Consider the following 20,472-nt stretch of genomic DNA (forward strand, 5'->3'; position numbering starts at 1 on the left):
AATTTCATCTCCTGTGAACAATAGTCTTCATGTGCAAATAAAAGTCAGCTTTATTATTTAGCTATTTGCCAGTGATTCTCATGCCTCAAAAGTTTTTCTTCTGTCCAGAGAGCAAGAATGTCACATAATTTTGGTAACCATTACACAAAATGCAACAAATGGCAAAAATCAAGGAAGAGCTAATGAAAACCAAAAAGGCTAAAAATTCTTTGGCAAATGCTCAGAAATAACGAAAGCTCTGAGAACAGGAGAAGGATGTTACAGTCTCCACAATATATTTATAACTAGCAATTTCACAAGCTTCCTATGAGTCTGCTGGGGAGGAAATGACAGTGTGTAATCAAACCACGAGGACATGGTTTAGTGGTGGACATGGCAGTTCTGGGTTAATGGTTGGACTTGATCTTAAGGGTCTTTTCCAACCTAAAGCATTCTATGATTCTATCATATAAAAAGTTGTAGGGTAACCAGACCGAAATAGATACCATGACCTCAGTCATAGCAGACAGAATTTTTGCACTCTTTTTTGTTGTTTTTGTTATCTGAGCTATCCCAGCTATTAAATATGTCATTTCTTCAGAAAAAGAAGTTGACATTTAGCTGCAGAGATCTGTGACTAGGAACAGGCAATAAATTAGATAAGAATGTAAGAACAACTGTACTGTATCAGATCAAAAGACCATCTAGTCCAGTACTGTGGCCTTAGAAGCAGACATCATGCTTGAACAGAGTGCCCAGTATGCAACAGATGGTACCCTGGAGACAAGTGGGGTTAAATGAAGGACTCACTGAAGCCTGTGAAAATTTCATTCTAATTATGATAGAGAAAAGGTTTCAGAGAATGCCAAACAGAATGTAATCATGCTTTGTTCTCACAGAAAGTTTAAGAAAAGTGAGACTGCAAATTTGAATAGCAAATAGCTTCCTAAGAGATGTGAGGTTTTATGGTAAGCACATACAGAAATAAAACCCCTAATTTTGAACTCCATGACATCATCTTTAATTTTCTCATTCACAGTGAAATGGAGACTGGCATTTTGGAATTAGAAATAATGGAACTGTCTTCATCCTGCTACAAAATTTCAGAACTTACAAAACAATGTCCATGTTCAAATTAGCATGTATTGAAATTAAATTAGTGTTAGGAAAAGGCAAAGACTCAGCCTCTAATTTTCATGTTGTCTTGCTGCATATAAGCTAAGAATTTAAAGCGACATTGTTAGAAATTCTCCGTCAATGCATTTACAGAAACTATGAATTTATCAGGCTTTCACAGACTTTAAAGTTGAAATTGTGACTATTGCAAAAGCTGAGTTAAAAAATAATATCACTACTTAAACTCTTATCTCTTCAGCACTTATGTTAATGGTCCATCTTTCAAAAAAGTAGCTACACTGACATATTTTGAAGTTAACTTTTTTTATAATGATCTTTTCCTCATGAAACACCTGAACTATTGAAAGAAAAAAACCAAAATCACACATTCAGTGATCATTCTTACCTGTAGTCATAACAGTAGCCTATAAAGCTACGTACGTCTCACGTATGCAGATCAGTCACACATGGGTATGCTGAATCTGGCCTTTCACAAACAAACATATAGGGAAAATTTACATATACTGAAGGAAAGATTTCTGTTTGTTCTGCCTGTTATTGCCTGAACCTAAATATAATTGGGGGGGGGACTGAATTCGCTATTAACTAATTTTCTTAGGTGAATGGCTGCCAGTATTCATTTCGGTAAGTCCAGACTGATAGTTTTCTACAGAGTCAAAAATAGATCAATTTAGGGCTTGTAAGCATTAGCTAAATGTATAGAAATTTGAAGGTCTGCAGTAATTTTGTAGGTGTAAGTCCTTCACTTTGTCATTAACACAACTAAGGTAGATCCAGTTTCTTACATGCATTAATAATTGAATACACAGCTGCTAATTTAATACAATTTATTTTTAAAAACATACTTAATACTTTGGGAAACCAAGTGTCTTATAAACAAAAGTTCTCACAGATTGGATTAGACCCTTCAGAACCCTCCACTATTTTCTAAAGCAGTTCCATGGAAGTAAAGTATATAAATACAGAGAGCTGCTAAGCAATTGCAGCTTGCATTGATTTTAGTGCCCCAGAGACATTGCACATGCTTTTGGTTTTACAAGGTGGTGCAGTTGTACCACCTTAAGCAAATTCTTGAAGACAAGTAGACTTGTAATATAGAGAATAAACTGTTCAGTCTTTCTATATCTATATATATCTTCCAGTCTCTATAAACTGATGGTCAGAAATGACAATTTTGCCTCAGAAAATCAAAGTCTGAACAAAGGTAGCTAAATGCCAAAGATTTTCTACTCAAGTAAAATGACTTCAGCTCAGCTCCCAAACCACTTAGATGTATAAATTCATAGTTAGGTAGCTAAGTTTGAAATTATCTATAAACTCTGGACTATTTTTTATCAAATGAATAGGAATTTTGGTCAAAAAGACATTGAATAATGAAGCCATTCTCCAAGTTCAAGCAACCAGTGTGTTTGAACCAGATGATCACATTTTCATAATACTGTAAAGAAGGTATAGTAACCAAGTAGAGAAGATAACCTATACAACCACCTCTGTAAGCTGAGAAAGATTAAAAGACATACACAAGATGCAAGCAGAAATCACAAATGAATAAAACATCAAAGTCCTATAGCCAGAGACTATAAATATAAGTTTTTGAATGCACTACTTACTTTAAAGTTTGGAATGTGTAGTGATTTTCATTGTCCTACTTGAGAAGCCCCAGAGATGCCTGATTTTCAGACCACAAAGCTCAATTATTTTCTGAAAATCATACTATCCTGAGATCATAGCATTTGTTATCAAAAAAACAACCCCACACAAACAGTTATGAGAATAACAGGGAAATATTTGTGTCATTTCATATTATATATTGGTTGTCACTGTCACAGACCAGTCAAAAAAATAGAGAACACTTCTTTAAGGTAAGGTTTTGCAACAGTGTGCTTCTTTTGAATAAATCATATTGATGCTCCCATACGAAATGATAACACTAATTCTGCAAAGTGTTGTTTGTGGCTACAGAGTGGGCACTGCTATGCAGAAGTAACAGTAGTAAAGCAGTAACGAAAGCAGTTAGTCCCTTTCCCAAAGAACTGAATGGTAGTTAAAAAATCTCCCTATTTTTAGGATTGTTTTTCATCTGGTAAAGGTTGTCATTACTTTTTTCATCTGTTTTCGAAATGCAGCACAAATGGACTTACTACAAAGTAAGCTGTCACAGCAAGAAAAACAGGTATTCTGCAGAAAGATGACAGAAAAGATGAATTTTTAGAAAGGCACATAGGGAATTAATTACTCACTTTCCATTAAAATTAATGTAAGAGGTGTCACTACTTCCACAGAAAAATGAAAATTTATGCTGTTGTAAAGAACATGTTATGTCTCCCAGAAGAACATCAAATTTTAACAATATAAATATATCATCACATCACCTGGAACAGAATAACTAAAGAGCTCAGTACAGGTTTGTATCTGTGCGGCCAGGAAACAGCCTTGCTGAAAGGGATCTGAGGGTCCTGGTGGACAAGCTGACAGGGATCACCAATGCACTGCTGCAGCAACAAAGGCACATCAGATCCTGGGCTGCATCTGCAGGGACATCACTAGCAGAGATGAAGACATCACCATCACACTCTACTCAGACTTTGTCAGGATGCTCCAGAGCACTGTGTCCAGTGCCAGCCCTCACTGTTCAACCAAGACACAGACAGACTGGAGAGCGTCCAAAGGAAAGATGATCATGGGGCTTGTGAACCTGCCCTATGAGGAAAGGCTGAAGGAGTTAGGTCTTTTCTCCCTGGAGAAGAGACTTTGAAGGGGCAAAACTCATCACAGTATTTCAGTACTTAAAGCACAGCTACAAACGGAACAGAGGCTCTCAGAGGCCACATGGAGATAAGGGACAACAGTTCTTACAGTGAGAACAATCAAGTACTGGAACAACCTCCCCAGGGATGTAGTGGAGTCCCATCACTGGACTGCAACTGGACAGGGTGCTCAGTAATGTCATCTGGGCTTCCTCTCCCACAAAGAGTTGGACAAGCTAGCTGATCTTCTGAAATCTTTTCCACCTCAAAGGATGTCAATGACTTTTGATAAATTTTGTTTTAATCAGTTTTTGTCATTTTAGATATTAAAATAACGGTGAAGACTTCAACCAGTATTAGAATATTTAGCTAAATGTCAAGAATTATCTTGCTTACGCTAGGAAAACTATATCCAAGCAAAGAAACTTTTGTTTCATGGTGTGGAGATTTTGCTGGAAGGAAAACTGGGATCTCAGGAAAACATCTCTTCCTATCTTCCTTCTTAGGGTTGATTCCTTTTCCTGCAACAAAGCTACAAAGCTAGACAAAAGTCAGGTATTGCTTCAGGATAATGATCATTTGCACTCCTCCAAGTAGGAAAAATACCAGTACATCCTAATCCACTTGTTTATACCACTTTCCCCATTCTTGTTATCTTGTTATTGATGCAATCAAATAGGTCACATACAAGGACTGAATGTCCTCAGATTATCTGTGCCCTGTTTTCCCTTCTTCTCCATTCAACATGTCTTTGCCTCTCCTCTCCTCTCTTTTTAAAACATTAAAGCAACACCAAAACCCAATCTAAATATGGAGATTGTTTTGTTAAAAGAAAAAGGTTCAGATTATTCAATATAAACTCTCTGAAGATGATTATTTACATGGAATGACTTTTACCCTAGTTTAGACTTAAGGAAGATATTTGAACAGAAAAGGCTGTTGCAAGTTCCTCTGAAGTATTGGCATTTTTTCCAAAATACTCTATGTCTCATATGAAAGGAAGCTGAAATACCATTAAACATTTAGTTTATGGATTTATTTATGACAGGAAATGCATTCTTCCTCAGGGAACTAAACTATTCTGAAACAGTTGAACAGAGTTGCTGAACTTGTCAGCTTCAAACAGAAGGCCAAGTATAATCCTCCAGCATCCAGCCCCCATCTGAACTGTTTCCTCAAATATAGAACAGTGTAATGACTCACTGTTTAGCTCAGAATAATGACAACAGTTATGCGATAGAGTTTTCTAACTGGTGCTTAAAACTGCAGACTTTGACTTTTCTTCTCAGAAGTTTGCATGTTGGAAAGAACAGGGGACACAATGTTGAGAACTGCCACTAACAGATAGACGGTTTTCTTCTTAATCTTGCAGAGCAGATGCTGGCAGCTGCTTCTAAAAATCCCATAACTGTGAATGCCAGAGTACTGAGCCAGATCTGCATAAAAGTTAGCATGTCTATAGGATTACCCAGTGGGGCTGAAGAAGACACTGATCTCCATGAGAGAACCCACAGGCAGCTCTTCTGGCACTCTATGCAAGGCTCTGCTTGCAATCCAGAGTCAGAAAAGACAAGGAATTCTGAGGTGCTCTTCCTTGCAGAATGAAAAGCTTTGCATAAAGTGAGATTTTCCCTCCAGTGAGCATAATCCTCCCAGAAAAATTACATTAAAGGGACAAGAGAACTAGTAGGTCATGGAGAGGAGAACTATGCCCGTTAAATGTGTAGTGGAAGTCATGCAGTATAAAGAAGGGCATGCAGGTCAGTTCCAATTCTTTTTCTTTTTTAAAAAAATTGCAGTTGCATCTTATCCAAAACTATTCATGCAGTAGGAGGGGAGAAGGAGTAGATGGGATGTGTCCCTTTCTTGAATCTTCTTCTCCAGCCTGCATCCAGGTGAAAGAAGAAGGAGCTGTGTTAGCACTGTCACCTAGCCCATGGGTGCCCAAGCTGCATTATCCAGAAGGATATATTACTTTTGCTTCTGCAGGCATAATACCATCTCTTTCTTTTAGGCGAGGGTCAGATGAAAGGAGAGGGCAGATTTGCCCTACTGACTGCCAAAACCCTCAATTTATGGTACACTGTGGCTCAAGATAAAGTAAACCATTTTGATTAAGGGACTTCACTGTTTGGACCCTTGGAAGAGAGACAGAAAATGGCAATCAGTGATGTAATGTCAGTTCTGAAGCAAAAATGTTGCCCAGCTTAGAAAAGACAATGCTCATAACTGAGATTACAATAATAAATAAATATCACTAGCACTGGACAGAAGAGGATTCCCTATTTTAAAGCAGGCAGACGAAAAAGCAGGTGCAGACACCTCAGTCACTGGAGGGAGAGGCAGATGCTGGAGCAATGTAGCACAGGGCAGCAGCTGCCTGACAGCATCTCAGCAGCTAGAAACACACACAGAGGTAGCCTCCACCTCTACAGCTGCTAAGGGCATGGCATTTTCATCTCTAAATCTCCCTCAGAGGCCTCTGGGTTCACCTGTGCCTATTAACACAGTGAGGTAGCAATTCAAGCCTAGCAGCATTTTCTGGTTATGCCTAAGTGGTCACACTGCATAAAAGCCAAGAAAACACTACTTTTATGCATAGCACGTGCTTGTTTCTCAGTGTATTACTGCATATCTTCTGTGAGTCCCTAGGGGTTTGTATATTATCTCATAGCACTACTTTTGTTTAGGTTTTTTGTAATATTTTCCATCTCTTATCCATCTCAGGAGACAAGAAAAATAGTCTTGTAGTTGACAGTGGACACCTGTCTTTTGTTTTTTATATGACAGGAAGACATGGATGGAAGAAGAGAACATATATTTAGGACTTAGGAGAAATAGAAGTTCAGCTCTCAGCTACCCTCACCCAATTCTTTAAATATTCATGAAGAATTTCAGATTATATGATTTTATATCTCTATTATATATAAACATATAACATCATTATATATTGCAATTCTAACTTTAGATTTTAGTTGCAATTCAACACTTAAATTATAACTTTAGATTTTTGCCCCTTGTTCTCTTTGTAAAGACTTGTCAATGCTAGCCTTCTGGAACTCCTGTATACACCAGAGATTTAATTATTTATTCACCTGGTAGGTTGTGTTTCTGTTGTTATTCTTGCTTACATTTTGCCTGAATAAAGACTCAATGGCAATGACAATAATAATAACAGAAAATTTCAGCTTCAGCATCAAAGTCCTCCACTGATTCTAATGGTCAAAGCCACACCGTGAGGTTCTGGCAGCTGCACGAAGTTCCCAACCCAAGTTCAGGGGCAAAACAAGTTCATAGGATATCTTCCATCCTAGATAACTGAGTACACAGAGGGTTGTTTCTCTTCCATAAAGAATACAACTTCAGTGCTTTACTGTGCTTAAAGTCTTTTTTTTCCCCAGGTCATTGCCCTATTAACTATTGCTATTTCATATTCTAAAGCAAATTTTGATCAGAAATTTACCGAAATCTGTTAAATTTGCCTGATGATTTGTTTTTTATCATTCAGTGTTCTCAGCCAAAAAGCATTTTCCATAGAAAATTCCCAACCAGGTCTACCACAGACATCTGGAGAATTATTTGGAGATGTTTGTGTCTGGAATGACTGCTGAACTGCTAGAGATGTCACACCATGACCTTAAAGCTAACCCCACAATCCAGCTGTACATCCTGTGGCCACAAATTCCCTGCACAGATCTAAACCTTGAAATACTTGCTGGTTTCCCCTGTGCATGTACTTATAGCACCTGGAGAAAGAAATTAAAGTATCTGCTCACTGTGAGGCACCAGGATGAACTTACAAGCTAGGTGCAGCCATCACAGCAAGGTTTTGTCTGCCTTAAGGAACAGGAAATGTGACTGAATTACAGAGGCGTTTCTATCCTCAGCAAAATCTAAATACTGTGAGTCACAAAGAGTTATGAACATGTAGTAGTCACTGTGAACTAATAAACAATGGAAAAGTTCACAAAATGCCCTGGGTAACTACCCTAGCTTCTACAAGTATGCTTTATCTCTGCCATAGAGACAAGTATAGATAGAATGGCACTTGTGCTTCCTACTTGCCAGAGAGTTAAACATCAGAGAACATATGGCATGACACAAGAATGACCAGGTCTAAAGACAAAACCTCTTCTCAGTGATCTTCATGTTATTAATTAGCTCCCTGCTTGTCTTTTAGGTTTGATTTTCTTTCAGCAGTCAGAAAAAGACTATTTCGTTGCCTTCTAATTTATTCAAGTTAGGCTTCCACTGGGTTGCCAATCCTGATACAATGCCTCTGCCTGGGCAGACTGACCCTCCTGTTGTGCAGGATCAAACCCTGGTAGCTTTGTCATCTACTACAGACTCTACCTAAATACCTGAAATGCATGCCATCTGAAAGAATAGCCAAACCTCTGGGAAACTTGCCTCTTCAGCAGAATAAACATCAGTCTAATTTTTCAGACCAGTGCACCAACTAGCCATATAAAAACCCATTTACCCTTGTTACTACAACACACATCCAGTAACACTGTGCTACAGTGGGTGTACTGTATCGCTGGATACAATAAAGTCCCTTTAAAAGAAGAGAAGTTGCAAATAATGGGTGTGGCTTTGGGTTTTTAATGCAATTGTACCAAGCTTCCCTGAGACACCCAGCTCTGAATAGTCCCCAAAGTTGCTGTGCTGCCCCAATGCTGGTAAGTCTGTGAAACAGAACTCTTGAAAGTCTCTTAATGCAAATGCTTCTTTTGTGGAACTGTTTCTGATTTTTTCTTTTAACACAAGGATATTTTTAATTTGAAGTTATGCAGCCTGAAATAGGATATTATATACCTTCTAGAGTCTGATGTAGACATTAGGTACCAGGCGAAGTTGCTAGGAGACCACAGATGGAGCAAGGAGCATTGCAGTAACGCAGCAGCTTTTCACACAGGGCTGATGAGAACGCCTGCATCAGCACTCAGCCTTTCACAACTTAAAACAAACCAGACAACCTTTTACTGCTTACATAAAGATATACATTTGGTGAGGACCATTAAATTGTTATAAAACTAGCATGCCACAGTCTGAATAAAAAGCAAGGCAAGAAACACTGAGAAGGATTACACAATCAACACTTGCTACTCTCCCTCAACATTGTGTTTGGGAATGGCCCCTTCACTTAGAAAATAAAAATCCCATATATACAAGCAAATTTGGAACTTTCACTCTACTTGTGTGCTGGACCCAAGTAACACATTACTGAAATGCAAAGGGGAATCTTTAATGAGCCAGTGGAAGATGCTATACACACTAAAATTCATTGCCCATTTCCATGTTATTTAGAAAAGTGTGTCACTCTCTCTGTAGATATGAGGCATTACAATCCACAGAGCCCTTTTGACACTTCTGCGTCCTTACTCATGAGATAAAGTTCACAATAATTAAAATTTACCGCTTAGCAAGCATTAGATGGTTTATCAAACTGAGGCCTTCACTGTTCCAGTCATCATGACTGCAGGTATTTAAACAAACAACACAAACCAAAACTAATGCATCTGCACGGCTGTAAAGTCACACAGCTCAAACATGCTACACTAACGGTTCTACTCTAAAGCATTATTTGTCACCTATACATGGAAGATTGAAGTACAGAAAGTCTCTATCACATCTAAAATTCAAATGGAAAGGCAGTGACTGAACAAAGTTGTGAAGCTGTGTTTCAGACCAACTCCTTCCAGTGGGATCATTCATCCTGAGAGGTCATTAACCTGTTCACCCTTGAGGTAGGACTTACCTGACAAATATTAATTCACATATTCCATTATAAAGTAGACAGTGAAAGCATGTCAGATGAATAGAGACTAAAATAGCTCTACTCTCTTCATTTAAAGAGAGAGCTGCAGTAACAAGTTTAGCTGTAGCTGTTCACACTGTCAATGCTTGAAATTAGATGAGCCACATGAAATGGTCCTTCTCCCATGCTCTTCTTCTTTCTCTAGCTGATAAATGAAGACCAGCTCTTGAGTTGATAGTACTAATACCAGACTACACTGTATGTTGAGTGCAGATTACAAACCCAATAATAAAATAGGTTGGGCAATGCATACCTGAAAGTTAGAAGCTTCAAGTGTCTCAAGAACTGTATCTTGATAACTGAGCCGAGGACCAGACTATGTGCCTTACAAATACAAGGTCCTGTCTACCTCACCTGAGAATAAATTAATTGCATAGATGCCAATATCAGCTAGAAATGTTCTGCTGTACTCTATTTAGATTGTTTAATGAACTAGTCATTAGCAGGTGAGCAAAAAGGTTAGGGTATGTATTTACTTCAGTTTGTGATTACAGTATTTACAGGACTAATTCTCATGATAATGTAACATGAATCATTTGAAAGATACATGACATTTTTCTGCTGTAGTGAAACATTTTAAAACATGTTTTGAATTACTGCTGTAGGGACCAGTCTTTATGTTTTAGACAGGAATACCTGTACACAACAAATGTAGATAGTTGTAGTTCATTTCAGCAGCTTCATGTAAATTGTTTTCTTTTCCTCTGTGTGTTCCCTGTTCTGTATGTCTTCACCACCCTATTAGGACCACCTTCATACACCACAAAAATAAGCAGATAGTATTCTCTCGGGAAATCTCATTAGTCAAAACTAGGTATGTTCTGCCAGATTAGCCCTTTTAACAATAAACTGGAAAAGAGGCCTTTCTCTTTCTTTGGGATATACACTGCAGATTAGTTAATTAGGCAAGACTTGAAGCATGATGAAAAGTGATACCAGCAATAATATTCTATGGGTTTTAACACATCAAATGAGATCTGCATTGCAACCTTTCTCTGAAGGTCAATGCCCTGGAGAATTCTTCTTACAACATTATCTCTAGCTATTAAAATAAATGCAACACCACTTTATCTAAAAATAAAGGTAGTAAAATATGAAGCATATCCTAAATTCAAGTAACACTCACTTAAATGTAGGAGGCAATTTTAAATCAATATTTTCAAACTACAGTCATAGAGCACTATGTATAATTAGTTGTTCAGAACCTAAATCAAAAGGGTGCTTCCAGAGTAAAATGTTTTGCTGAAAGGATAAAAATTCTACACACAGTGTCTGAGCTAAAAGTCCTTCTTTTGTACTAAGGCTTTAGATCATCATAATATAATGGGATTTTACCTCAAATAGAACTGAGTTTAAAAAAATCATCCAGGGACCTGAAGCCTTCTCCATCGCTCACAGGAGAACGATCAGCCCATTTTCTGCTACAAATATTTCTTTTGAAAAGAGCAGACTGTGTTACAACACTGATGATAGGATTTGTGGATGCTGCTGTAACACATCTTGCTCTGTCTGCAAAACAACAGTTTTTCACTACCCTGTATATCACAGGCTTTTCATGCAGGTATGAGGAGTGCAGGCTCAGGGTCTCCATTCTGCTTATGAATTTCTGCTGCCTTTGGCTCTGCTGGAAGCGCCGAATACAGAGTGTGTGTCAGCTGCACACCATGGTGCTCTCATCAGCAGGCAATGAGCTCTGACTCAGAGGTGGCAGCATCATCTGGATAGAAACCAGACCTGCTTCATACACCTGGTCACCATCACTGTTCACTGCCCACACAAGCATTGCTTCAAGGGGCAGATTTTTCATAAAGCACACATGGTTGTACAAATGAGCTATTTTTGTGATCACTACAATGAATACTTTCATATAATAAGAGCATACCCAAATAACAGGCTTTATTTGATTATCTGCTAATGCACTTTATAGGTGAATATCTTATCCTAAATTCCCACTTATGTGATATGGTATTTTTAATTCATTCACTTATTTTTCATCCTAACTTTCTGAGACTTTAAGTGTCACTTAGTAAGATATCTGCTGCTATCACAGGGATGAACATTTAAAGCACTAAAAAAAGTAAATACTTGCATTCTGGTGAATTCGACCTGGAACTAACAACAAAATATATCCATCAAAGTAATTCCATAAACCATAACCAATAAGTTAGACACATCTAATTGACTTTCCGCTGAATAAAATACTACATCTCATTGCGGTTAGGTTTCCATGCAGCTGAAATATCTGCATCCAGGACAACCCAGACAGATTTCTAATGACTCTGCCTGAAAAAAGGTTGCCCCTTAAGTAATTAGCCTCTTAAACACGCATTGTCTCAGCCACACTCCACAAACCTGGGGAATAACTTCTGGACTCATCATTTCCAGTGCTGATCTCTTAGAGCTTAAACAAGAGATACACATCAGGAAAAGAAATCTCCTGCAAACACTAAGCATGTTTGCTACTTACTGAAACAGAGTAACTGTGCTGTAATTATTAATAACATAAATTGAACTTCAAATAATTAATTAGGGTTTATCAGCCTTTTTTATTATTTTGGTGGGGGAGTGGGATGGAAGAGAACAGTGTTGTTTACTCCTGAGATCAGAACGTCCCTTATTTTTAGGATTTATTTTTTGAAAACTTGTCTCAGACTTAGCAAAGCGCTTGTCTTACTTTTTCAAAATGGCTTCTAGACTACCCAGAAGAATAAAGTCAGAATTTAGTCACAGCAACTCTTGAAAACTGTCAAAGCTATTAAACATTGGGCATAAAGAAAACTGGCATCTGATTTCAAGTTCTTTTCAAATATCCAGATACTGATGTAGATTTTTCATTATAACAAAACAAAAGCTGCATTAGGATTCTTTATTCAACACACTTGTCAAGGACTCAGAAAATGTGATTTGTACTTGTTAACATGAATCACAGATAAGAATTAAGGTCAAAATACAGTCAAACCCCTGCATTTGTTTTGCCATCTGTATCAACAGGAACAGCTCAAAGTAACCACACTATAGTACAGTTGAATTTGCTGTTTAAAAGTCAGGCCACTTACAAATATCTTGTAGACTATGTTGTGTACTTGTTTTTTAAATGTAAATGACTATTCAAGTATTTTAATGACAAGATTTAATTCTAGAGTGTGTCACACAGTATGTCTCCTATTAATGGTTTGAACTGAGTCCACAGGAATTTTTACACATAGTTAGGGGTTCCTTAAACTTCAGATAGTCCAAGTCCTGACTTCACACAGGGCGACCTGAAAGTTAAACCATGTATTTAAGTGCTGTCCAAATGCTTGAAGCACTACAGTCTTGTGGCCATGACCACTTTCCTGGGGAGACTGTTCAAGTGGCTGACCACATTTTCTTTTTATCCAATCTGACTTCTCCTGACACTGCTTTAAGACATTATCATGTACAGTGAGCATTGGCTAAGGGGAACCTGTGGCACAATGGGCCCCTTCATGTTTTTTTAAGCGAAAAACTGGCAACTAACAAAAATAGGGATCACTCTAGCAAATTTAACATTGGCTGGAAGGTAAAAGTCATGCCAACTCAATTTAGAAATAATGTATATGCTTTTCACTGTAATGATCATTGACATAACCACTAGGAAAAACTATGCATTCCTTGCCATTTGTAGGAGGACTCATCTGACAGAGTGTAGAAGCATACAGCATAGACATCCACATTTAGGCTAAGTCCATAGATTTCCCTTACAGATAACTGAAAAAAGACACATTTTTAGGGCGTGATTCATCTCATCCTAGAGTAGACACCTAAACTAGGGCAAACTAGACTTCTCCAAAAGCCCTTAGTTTTACAGGGTAAATATCCATGTGAGCGCAAATCTAATCTTAATACATTTATAATCAAGTCAAGATGCCTCTATAAAAGATGTCTTATTTTTAAACACAATTTTTAGGTTACATACAAAGGTAACAACATTCTACTGTACCACCATCCCTCCTGTCTTGGAACCTATTACACCTAAAACTGAAGACAAGACGACCAAGAACTGCTGATGAGCTTCTCAGTATCTTTACTTTAAGTATGATGAACAGCTTATTTTCTTCTGAATTCTAAAGGAGGTTTATTTGCACTTTTTGAAAATATTTGCTTAGCCTTAGCATTTTATTCTATGCAAGCATTTTTCTTCTGCACTATATCGTCTTTCTTTTATAGATTTTCTTATGCAGGCAGTGAAAACATGAGAAATTTTCTGAAAAAAACAGTAAGTGGCAATGAAAACAGTCACAGAATGTGACTCTTGGAGTAAAACCTTCAAAATTTCCCTAAAATTGCAGCAACAACTCAAAAGAAAGTGAAAAGATGAAGAATACAGCTCTCCCAGCATGTAACACTGTAGCTAGCATGTATTAATTGGCTAACATTATTGGATAGAGAAGTCATCAATCAATCAAGAAAATATACTTTAATTGGATTAAATTCTATGTCTTCTGGCACCTTCAAACATTTGCCTTTTAATGCTTATACCGTGTTCAACGAATGCTCACAGGAAGCTTTAGAACATTTTCCTTCAAGATCCATAGTCCAACATATTTTTTCAGAAAGCTATTCTTTTGAATATGTGAACATTTCTCAATAACCAAATATTTTATTTTGACATTTAAAAACAAATCAGCAGCAGCATGGATATTTAAAATAAAAACATTTCATCCAGAACTCAATATATATCCATTTGAATATTGTGTTGCCATATTTCATGGAATTTCTAGCTTGGTTGCCTTGCATCCACACCATCCTTTCTGGGAAGAACAATTCATCTGGATTAATCTCTTGATTTACCATACACAAAGAGTTCAAGGAATATAGTTCAAGACATGACCTAACAGATAAAGAAGAGTTGGAACTAAGAAGTAAACCATTTTATTATTCAAGAAACATCTTGACAACATATCTGAATACATTTTTTAACAAAAATCTTTTCTGTCAAGTTTAAACCTTCAAAGCAGTATTTCAGTTTTATGGATGCAACCCTCATTTTTTAACAGACTTGGGGGAGCTGCAGTTTACAAAGTGAATTTCAACCATGATATAAATCATTCCATGGGAAATTTGTCTGACCTTCTCATCCAGCTACGTATTTCTTTTGTTAGAGGCTTTAGACAGTGTTGAATAGCTGTTCTACATAATACTCCCATTCTCTTTGAAAACAAAAGGTTTGCATTAGGGGAAGAACAATTTAACCAGAAACAGAAGTGAATACACATAATGAAAACAATGCGTGATCTGATCCTTGAAAAAAAAAAAGGCACATATCTATCTGCATGGTTTTCCTTCCTTGCTACATCTCCATCTTCTACCTAAACATTACAAAATCCAAATGACAGCAGCTACAAGGTTGGTATAGGATCAAAAGAAGCAGAACAGAAGTGGAACTCTAAAATGGTACAAAAGGACATCTGGTTTTCCCCTCCTGCTACCTCCTGTACCAAACTAGGGGAAGGAACTGGCAGAGCATGTAAAGGAAACACATAAACACTGAGAAAGAGCAGGCAGTCCACACATCCTTCTTTTATGCAGGTCTGCACCTATTTAGAAAAGAGGCATGGGGATCCTTAGAGCTGCAGAACTTTCTGAGTGCCTCTGCACTAGGGCTGAAGCACAGATCATAGCATACTTCTATTTTCTTTATTGCCATTGCATACTGTACTTTGTCTTGTAGCATGGGAGGGTCCTGAATCATGTGAATTGTCTTTTTACACTATACTGAATTGGAAAAAGGGCTCCAGGAGTGCATGCAATGCCCTCCAGGCACAAATAGGCAATCAATGCATACCACAAGGCAACAGCTAGTCTGTGTGGTCCCTTGTGCTTACTAAAGGCATAGCTCACATGACTGTTGATAAGCACCAGTGAAATGTATGTCCACAAAAAAAGACTGTGACATATTGATGCAATTTTAAATTCTCCTAGCAATAAACAGATTTCTACTGACAGAACACGATTATAATCAGGTTTACGTATCACAGACTAGCTAAGAAAAAAGAGCAAAGGGGTTACCTTAATAGGGCTTCCATCTGGAGTGAGAACCTCTTCTGAAAGTTCCATCATCTTCAGTGCCATCAGGGCAATGGCTTTAGCATGACTAAGGCTTTTCTTATGGAGCCCTGCCGCAACACAGTATGCATCACCTATTGTTTCCACCTGCAGCAATCAGATAAATCAAATGTTAAAGTATGATAATGAGAAGGGAGCCCTACCATTAGGGTTGTAATCAAATAGCATTGCTTAAAACATGTGAGCAAAACATCCATAAATATGCAATTAGACAACGGAGCATAATTACCTGAGTTTGCAAACAGGTGCAGTCAAAACCTGACATGTGATTGCATAGTGGTTTATCACCATTATAAACCAAAGAAGATCATTACATCTAGAACAGTGTATGCCATCAGCTGAGATATGACATCTTCCCATAGTAGTAACAGAAAACTGCAATTTCCCAAACGAAAAATTGCTTGCAGCTTTGCTTCACACTATCCTGGCTGAGTCTGCTGTTGGGTAAGAATACTTCTCCATAATTTTAACTCATAATTAGTATTTGCTGTGCTAGAAAATTATATCAGGAAGAGAAGTCGAAAAAACTAAACACCACCAAAAAACCAGTGATGAGTCTATAACTTTTCATTAGCAGGTAGCTCTTTCTAGTACAGGGATAATTTACAAATGGATGTTACTGCTACAGGCTTTTGACTGCACCTTGCTCTGTTGTTTTCAAGTAAGAATTGTTGCTTCCCTCTTTGCAGGCTATCTGACTCTGAATTCCCTACCTGCAGGCATCAAGTTCAGTAGACTGATCCCTCTGGTCTCTTCAGACAGGCCTTACCTCTCTCTTATCCTTGTTTTTCTTTAAAGAAAGCTGTCCCTCAGGAGGAAGCAGGAGCAAGATGAATTGCAGAAGCCCTCTGGCTCTGGATAAAGGCAGCCTGACAAACAGTGAAGCCCTCAAGGTCTGGAGCTTTATTGACAGCATTGTGTTTTGCAGTCTGCTTGCCCACACATCTGTATCATTCTTGCACACAGTCCATTAACACATGCCCAAGCAGACCTCAAGGGTTAGTTTGGTTTTTGGCTTAAACTCTGTACACACTACATAAATGCCAGAAAATGCTTCAGCAAAGACTAGGGTGAGAAGAAAGCAAGCACTGAGAAAGGAGTTATTCAGAGAATAAATACAGATGATTCTTCTCTCTACAGAGAATCTACTAATAGTAAACCTGGACCTTCTCAGATTAATTTCCAGTCTTGATAAACTGGAATTAGTATCTCAATAGAAATAGTATCTGGAAAAGTAAGCATTACATCTAAATATACCCACAGCATGAATCTAGAACAGCAGTATGAGCAAATACTTCCCAGCATCAAATTTAACAGAAGCTGCTGCAAGCCCATTGCCAAGTTTGCCACCTTAGCCTTTCCAGCTGATTGTGCAGGATAATATATATTAGAATCTGAGGGTTTCCCATGAGCTGAGGGGCGGGGACCCAGCCGTTAGAGCCCCTGTGTCACTTTTGGAAGCTCCTAATAATACTAATATATACTAATATGTAATTACATATATAATAGCACTAATATACAGAAAAACATGTAGGACCAATCAATACTACTGTCTGTCTGCCTGTTTCACCCAAGCTGTATCTCAGGATCCCTGTCCACAAGCAGCAGGGGCTGCCAAGTCCCTGCAGTTCAGGAGGTTGTCTTTCCAAACATAAATGGATGAGCAAGTGTATTGCAATGGCTGGTGAAAAATGTAGAAACTAGGGAAAAAAATACACATGCACAGTGAGAATAAGTATCAGAAGTTAGGAAGACAGTCTGGATTGCCAAGAAATAGATGGTAAAAAATTCTCTAAATCAGAAGGAAGAATTAGAAGAAATCCATTGTCATTCTTAAAAATCATGGCTCAACATGAACTAATTTAACAGCTAAACTGCACACACTGAATGAGTAGCATCATCAGAGTTGCAGTGTACATATCTCTGTACTACCAGAGAAATGGGACTGAAGCTGCCTCATGTTAATCTTAATATAAAAATAAAAATTACAATGACGCCATTAGTCTTTAAAGTGTTTGTCCCTATGAAGTTCCTCTCACAGTAATACTGGAGAACTAGGGGAAGGATTAGCACGGTTTAGACTGATCTGGTCATTGAAACTAGATGTGATGAGTACTGGGTTGTCCAAAGATTTACCAGTTTGTTACCCTGTTTTCAGTCACTACTAAGATTTTCCCCAAGCTGAAATTTCCATTACGAGTATCTCCATCAAACTTTACCTTGGTTCCATTCTTTCTTCAAAATCAGATCTGTGTTTTTTCTCACCAACTACATATTTGGTTTTTTTATTCCAGGAGCTTTTGTAATTCAGGTTGTTTATGGCACTTTGATTTGGTACACTTGCAATAGAATAGAATTGTAATAGAATCATGGAGTAGTTCAGGTTGGGACATTCAAAGGTCATTTGGTTCCAGCCCCCCAGTCATGTACAAGGACATCATCCACTAGACCAGGCTGCACAAAGCCCCATCCAACCTGGTCTTAAACACTTCCAGGGATGGGGCATCCACAAGTTCTCTGGGCAACCTGTGCCAGTGTCTCAACGCCTTCATCATGAAGAATTTCTTCCTTATACCCAGTCCAGATCTAACCACTTTTGGCCCATAAATGTTGCACCTTGTTCTGTAACTATAGGCTTTGGTAAAATGTTTCTCTCCATCTTTCCTGTAAGTTCCCTTTATGTATCAAAGGGCACAAGATCTCAATGGAGCCTTCTCTTCTCCATGCTGAACAACCCCAACTGTCTCAGCCTGTCTTCACAGGAGAGGTGTTCCAGCCCTCTGGTCATTTCCATGGCTCTCCTCAGGACTCACTCCCACAGGTCCATGTCCTTCTTATGCTGAGGACCCCAAAGCTGGACACAGAACTCCAGGTGAGGTCTCACAAGAGCAGAGAAGAGCAGAAGGAAAGAATTACCTCCTTCAATGTGCTAGCCAGCATTCTTTTGATGCATCCCAGAATATGGTTGGCTTTCTGGACTGTAAGTGTACATTGCTGGCTCATGTCTAATTTTTCATCTACCAGTATTCCTAAGTCCTTCTCTGGAGGCATGGTCTCAATCCATTCATCCCCCAGTCTGCATTAATATTGGGAATTGCCCTGACCTAGATGCAGAACCTTGTACTTGGTAATGTTGAACTTCAGAAGGGTATATGAGGACATTAAAATAGAAACTGCAATGAGATACATCACACTTCAGAATTTCAGGCTGGGCCCATCAGTGAGTCAGATGCACACGGGAAAGAAGGGGATATCTCTTGTTTCAGCTCAGGGCAGGAATTGGACTAAAAATCCAAAGCACTGCTTATAGCTAGTATCTGCTGGGTAGGTCCTGAAACTGTGCACACCAGAGAACAACCTACTTCATAAATATTTGAGTAAATGTCAACAGGATTAAAAGAAAAGGAAGATACTACTCAGGGTTGCTAAAAATTGCTGCATTTGCATCCATCTGATCTTCTTCAAGATGATGATACACTGTAATGAAACTCCAGAGGAAATCTCTACCATGTGATAAACTAACTTCTGTGGTTTTGAGATTGTAATGTGACTATTATACTGCATTAGTAGTAGTATTTTTGATTCTTATAACCTTCCTAGATACGTATGCAGGAAAAGGTATTTTGCTTTCACTGTAAGATTGGAATACATTATCCTGCTTCTTTCAAAAAATGAAACATATTTTGTTCTGAATATTACAGCCAGTTTTGCATATGATTGACATATTACAATTATTACGATTTAGCAAATCTTTTACTAGTTAGATGATAGTTTCTTACTGCTCTTAATAGTTCTAGCTACTCACTAACAGCCTGACCTACTGTTATCTACTTTTCATCCCTTTTCATTGACTTACATTGTGGCCAGCTTCACTGGAGCTTCCATTAATTGGGAGTGAATATATAACACCACAAAAGAGAAGCAAGGCTGAACTGGGATTTCAAAATTAAACTTGATTGAACATGGATTTCAAAATTTAAAAAATGTATGATAGAATTTTATGCTTAATTAACAAAAAAAAAGAATCCAGGAAATATTACAGTTACTTACACTACTACACAAAGTCCTACTCTAAAGCCTTCTGTAACTCTGCATCAAGCAACTGAAAATGTTTTTCAGTCAGGCCCTCAACAAATCAAATATTAAAATTAATAATTAATTGAACTACTTGTGTGTACTTTACAATTCAGAAAAACTTCCTTGACAGACGTCCTAAGACTGCTGAATACTGAAGAGTGCTAGTGGATAACACTTGCAGCAGGAACCAAGCAAAAATATTTTCTGCTTATGGGAAGTCATTTTCTCTGTACCAAATTTCTGCTAGTCCTTGGTAGATCCGATGTTCGTTTTCGATGTGAACAGTACTTCTTACAGAAGTTGAACTCTGTAGTAATTGCCTTATAGTCCCTTATTCTTAACTCATAATGATTTCAAGTGGAATATGACTTGCAGGTGAATCTGGTAGCCCAGCAGTCAGAATATAATTTCTCCAATTCTAGTGTGTCCAGAGAACAGAGACTAATAAACTGTTCCCTGGGCAGCTCCAACAGGTCTCTTCTAATTACCAGGAGCTAAACCTTGTGTTGTTTCATGCTATTAAACTGAGAAACATGAAGTTGTAGCTGAATGATGCCCTCTGGGTATAACGTCAGGGTGTTGATTCAGTGGCAATTGAGAAGGCAAAATGTGGTGTATTGAAGT

General features: G+C 38.0%; 1 protein-coding gene across 1 annotated transcript in view; it reads right to left on the bottom strand.

Moving 5' to 3' along the window:
* Positions 1-20,472, bottom strand: part of GUCY1A2 (guanylate cyclase 1, soluble, alpha 2) — a 132,047-nt gene that overhangs the window by 30,050 nt on the left and 81,525 nt on the right. Inside the window, exon 6 of the mRNA XM_009081493.1 lies at positions 15,715-15,858. Coding sequence (XP_009079741.1) covers positions 15,715-15,858 — 144 coding nt within the window. The remainder of the gene's footprint in view (positions 1-15,714; positions 15,859-20,472) is intronic.

This window comes from Acanthisitta chloris, unplaced genomic scaffold (assembly GCF_000695815.1).
Source record: "Acanthisitta chloris isolate BGI_N310 unplaced genomic scaffold, ASM69581v1 scaffold4389, whole genome shotgun sequence".
Classification (NCBI taxonomy): domain Eukaryota; kingdom Metazoa; phylum Chordata; class Aves; order Passeriformes; family Acanthisittidae; genus Acanthisitta; species Acanthisitta chloris.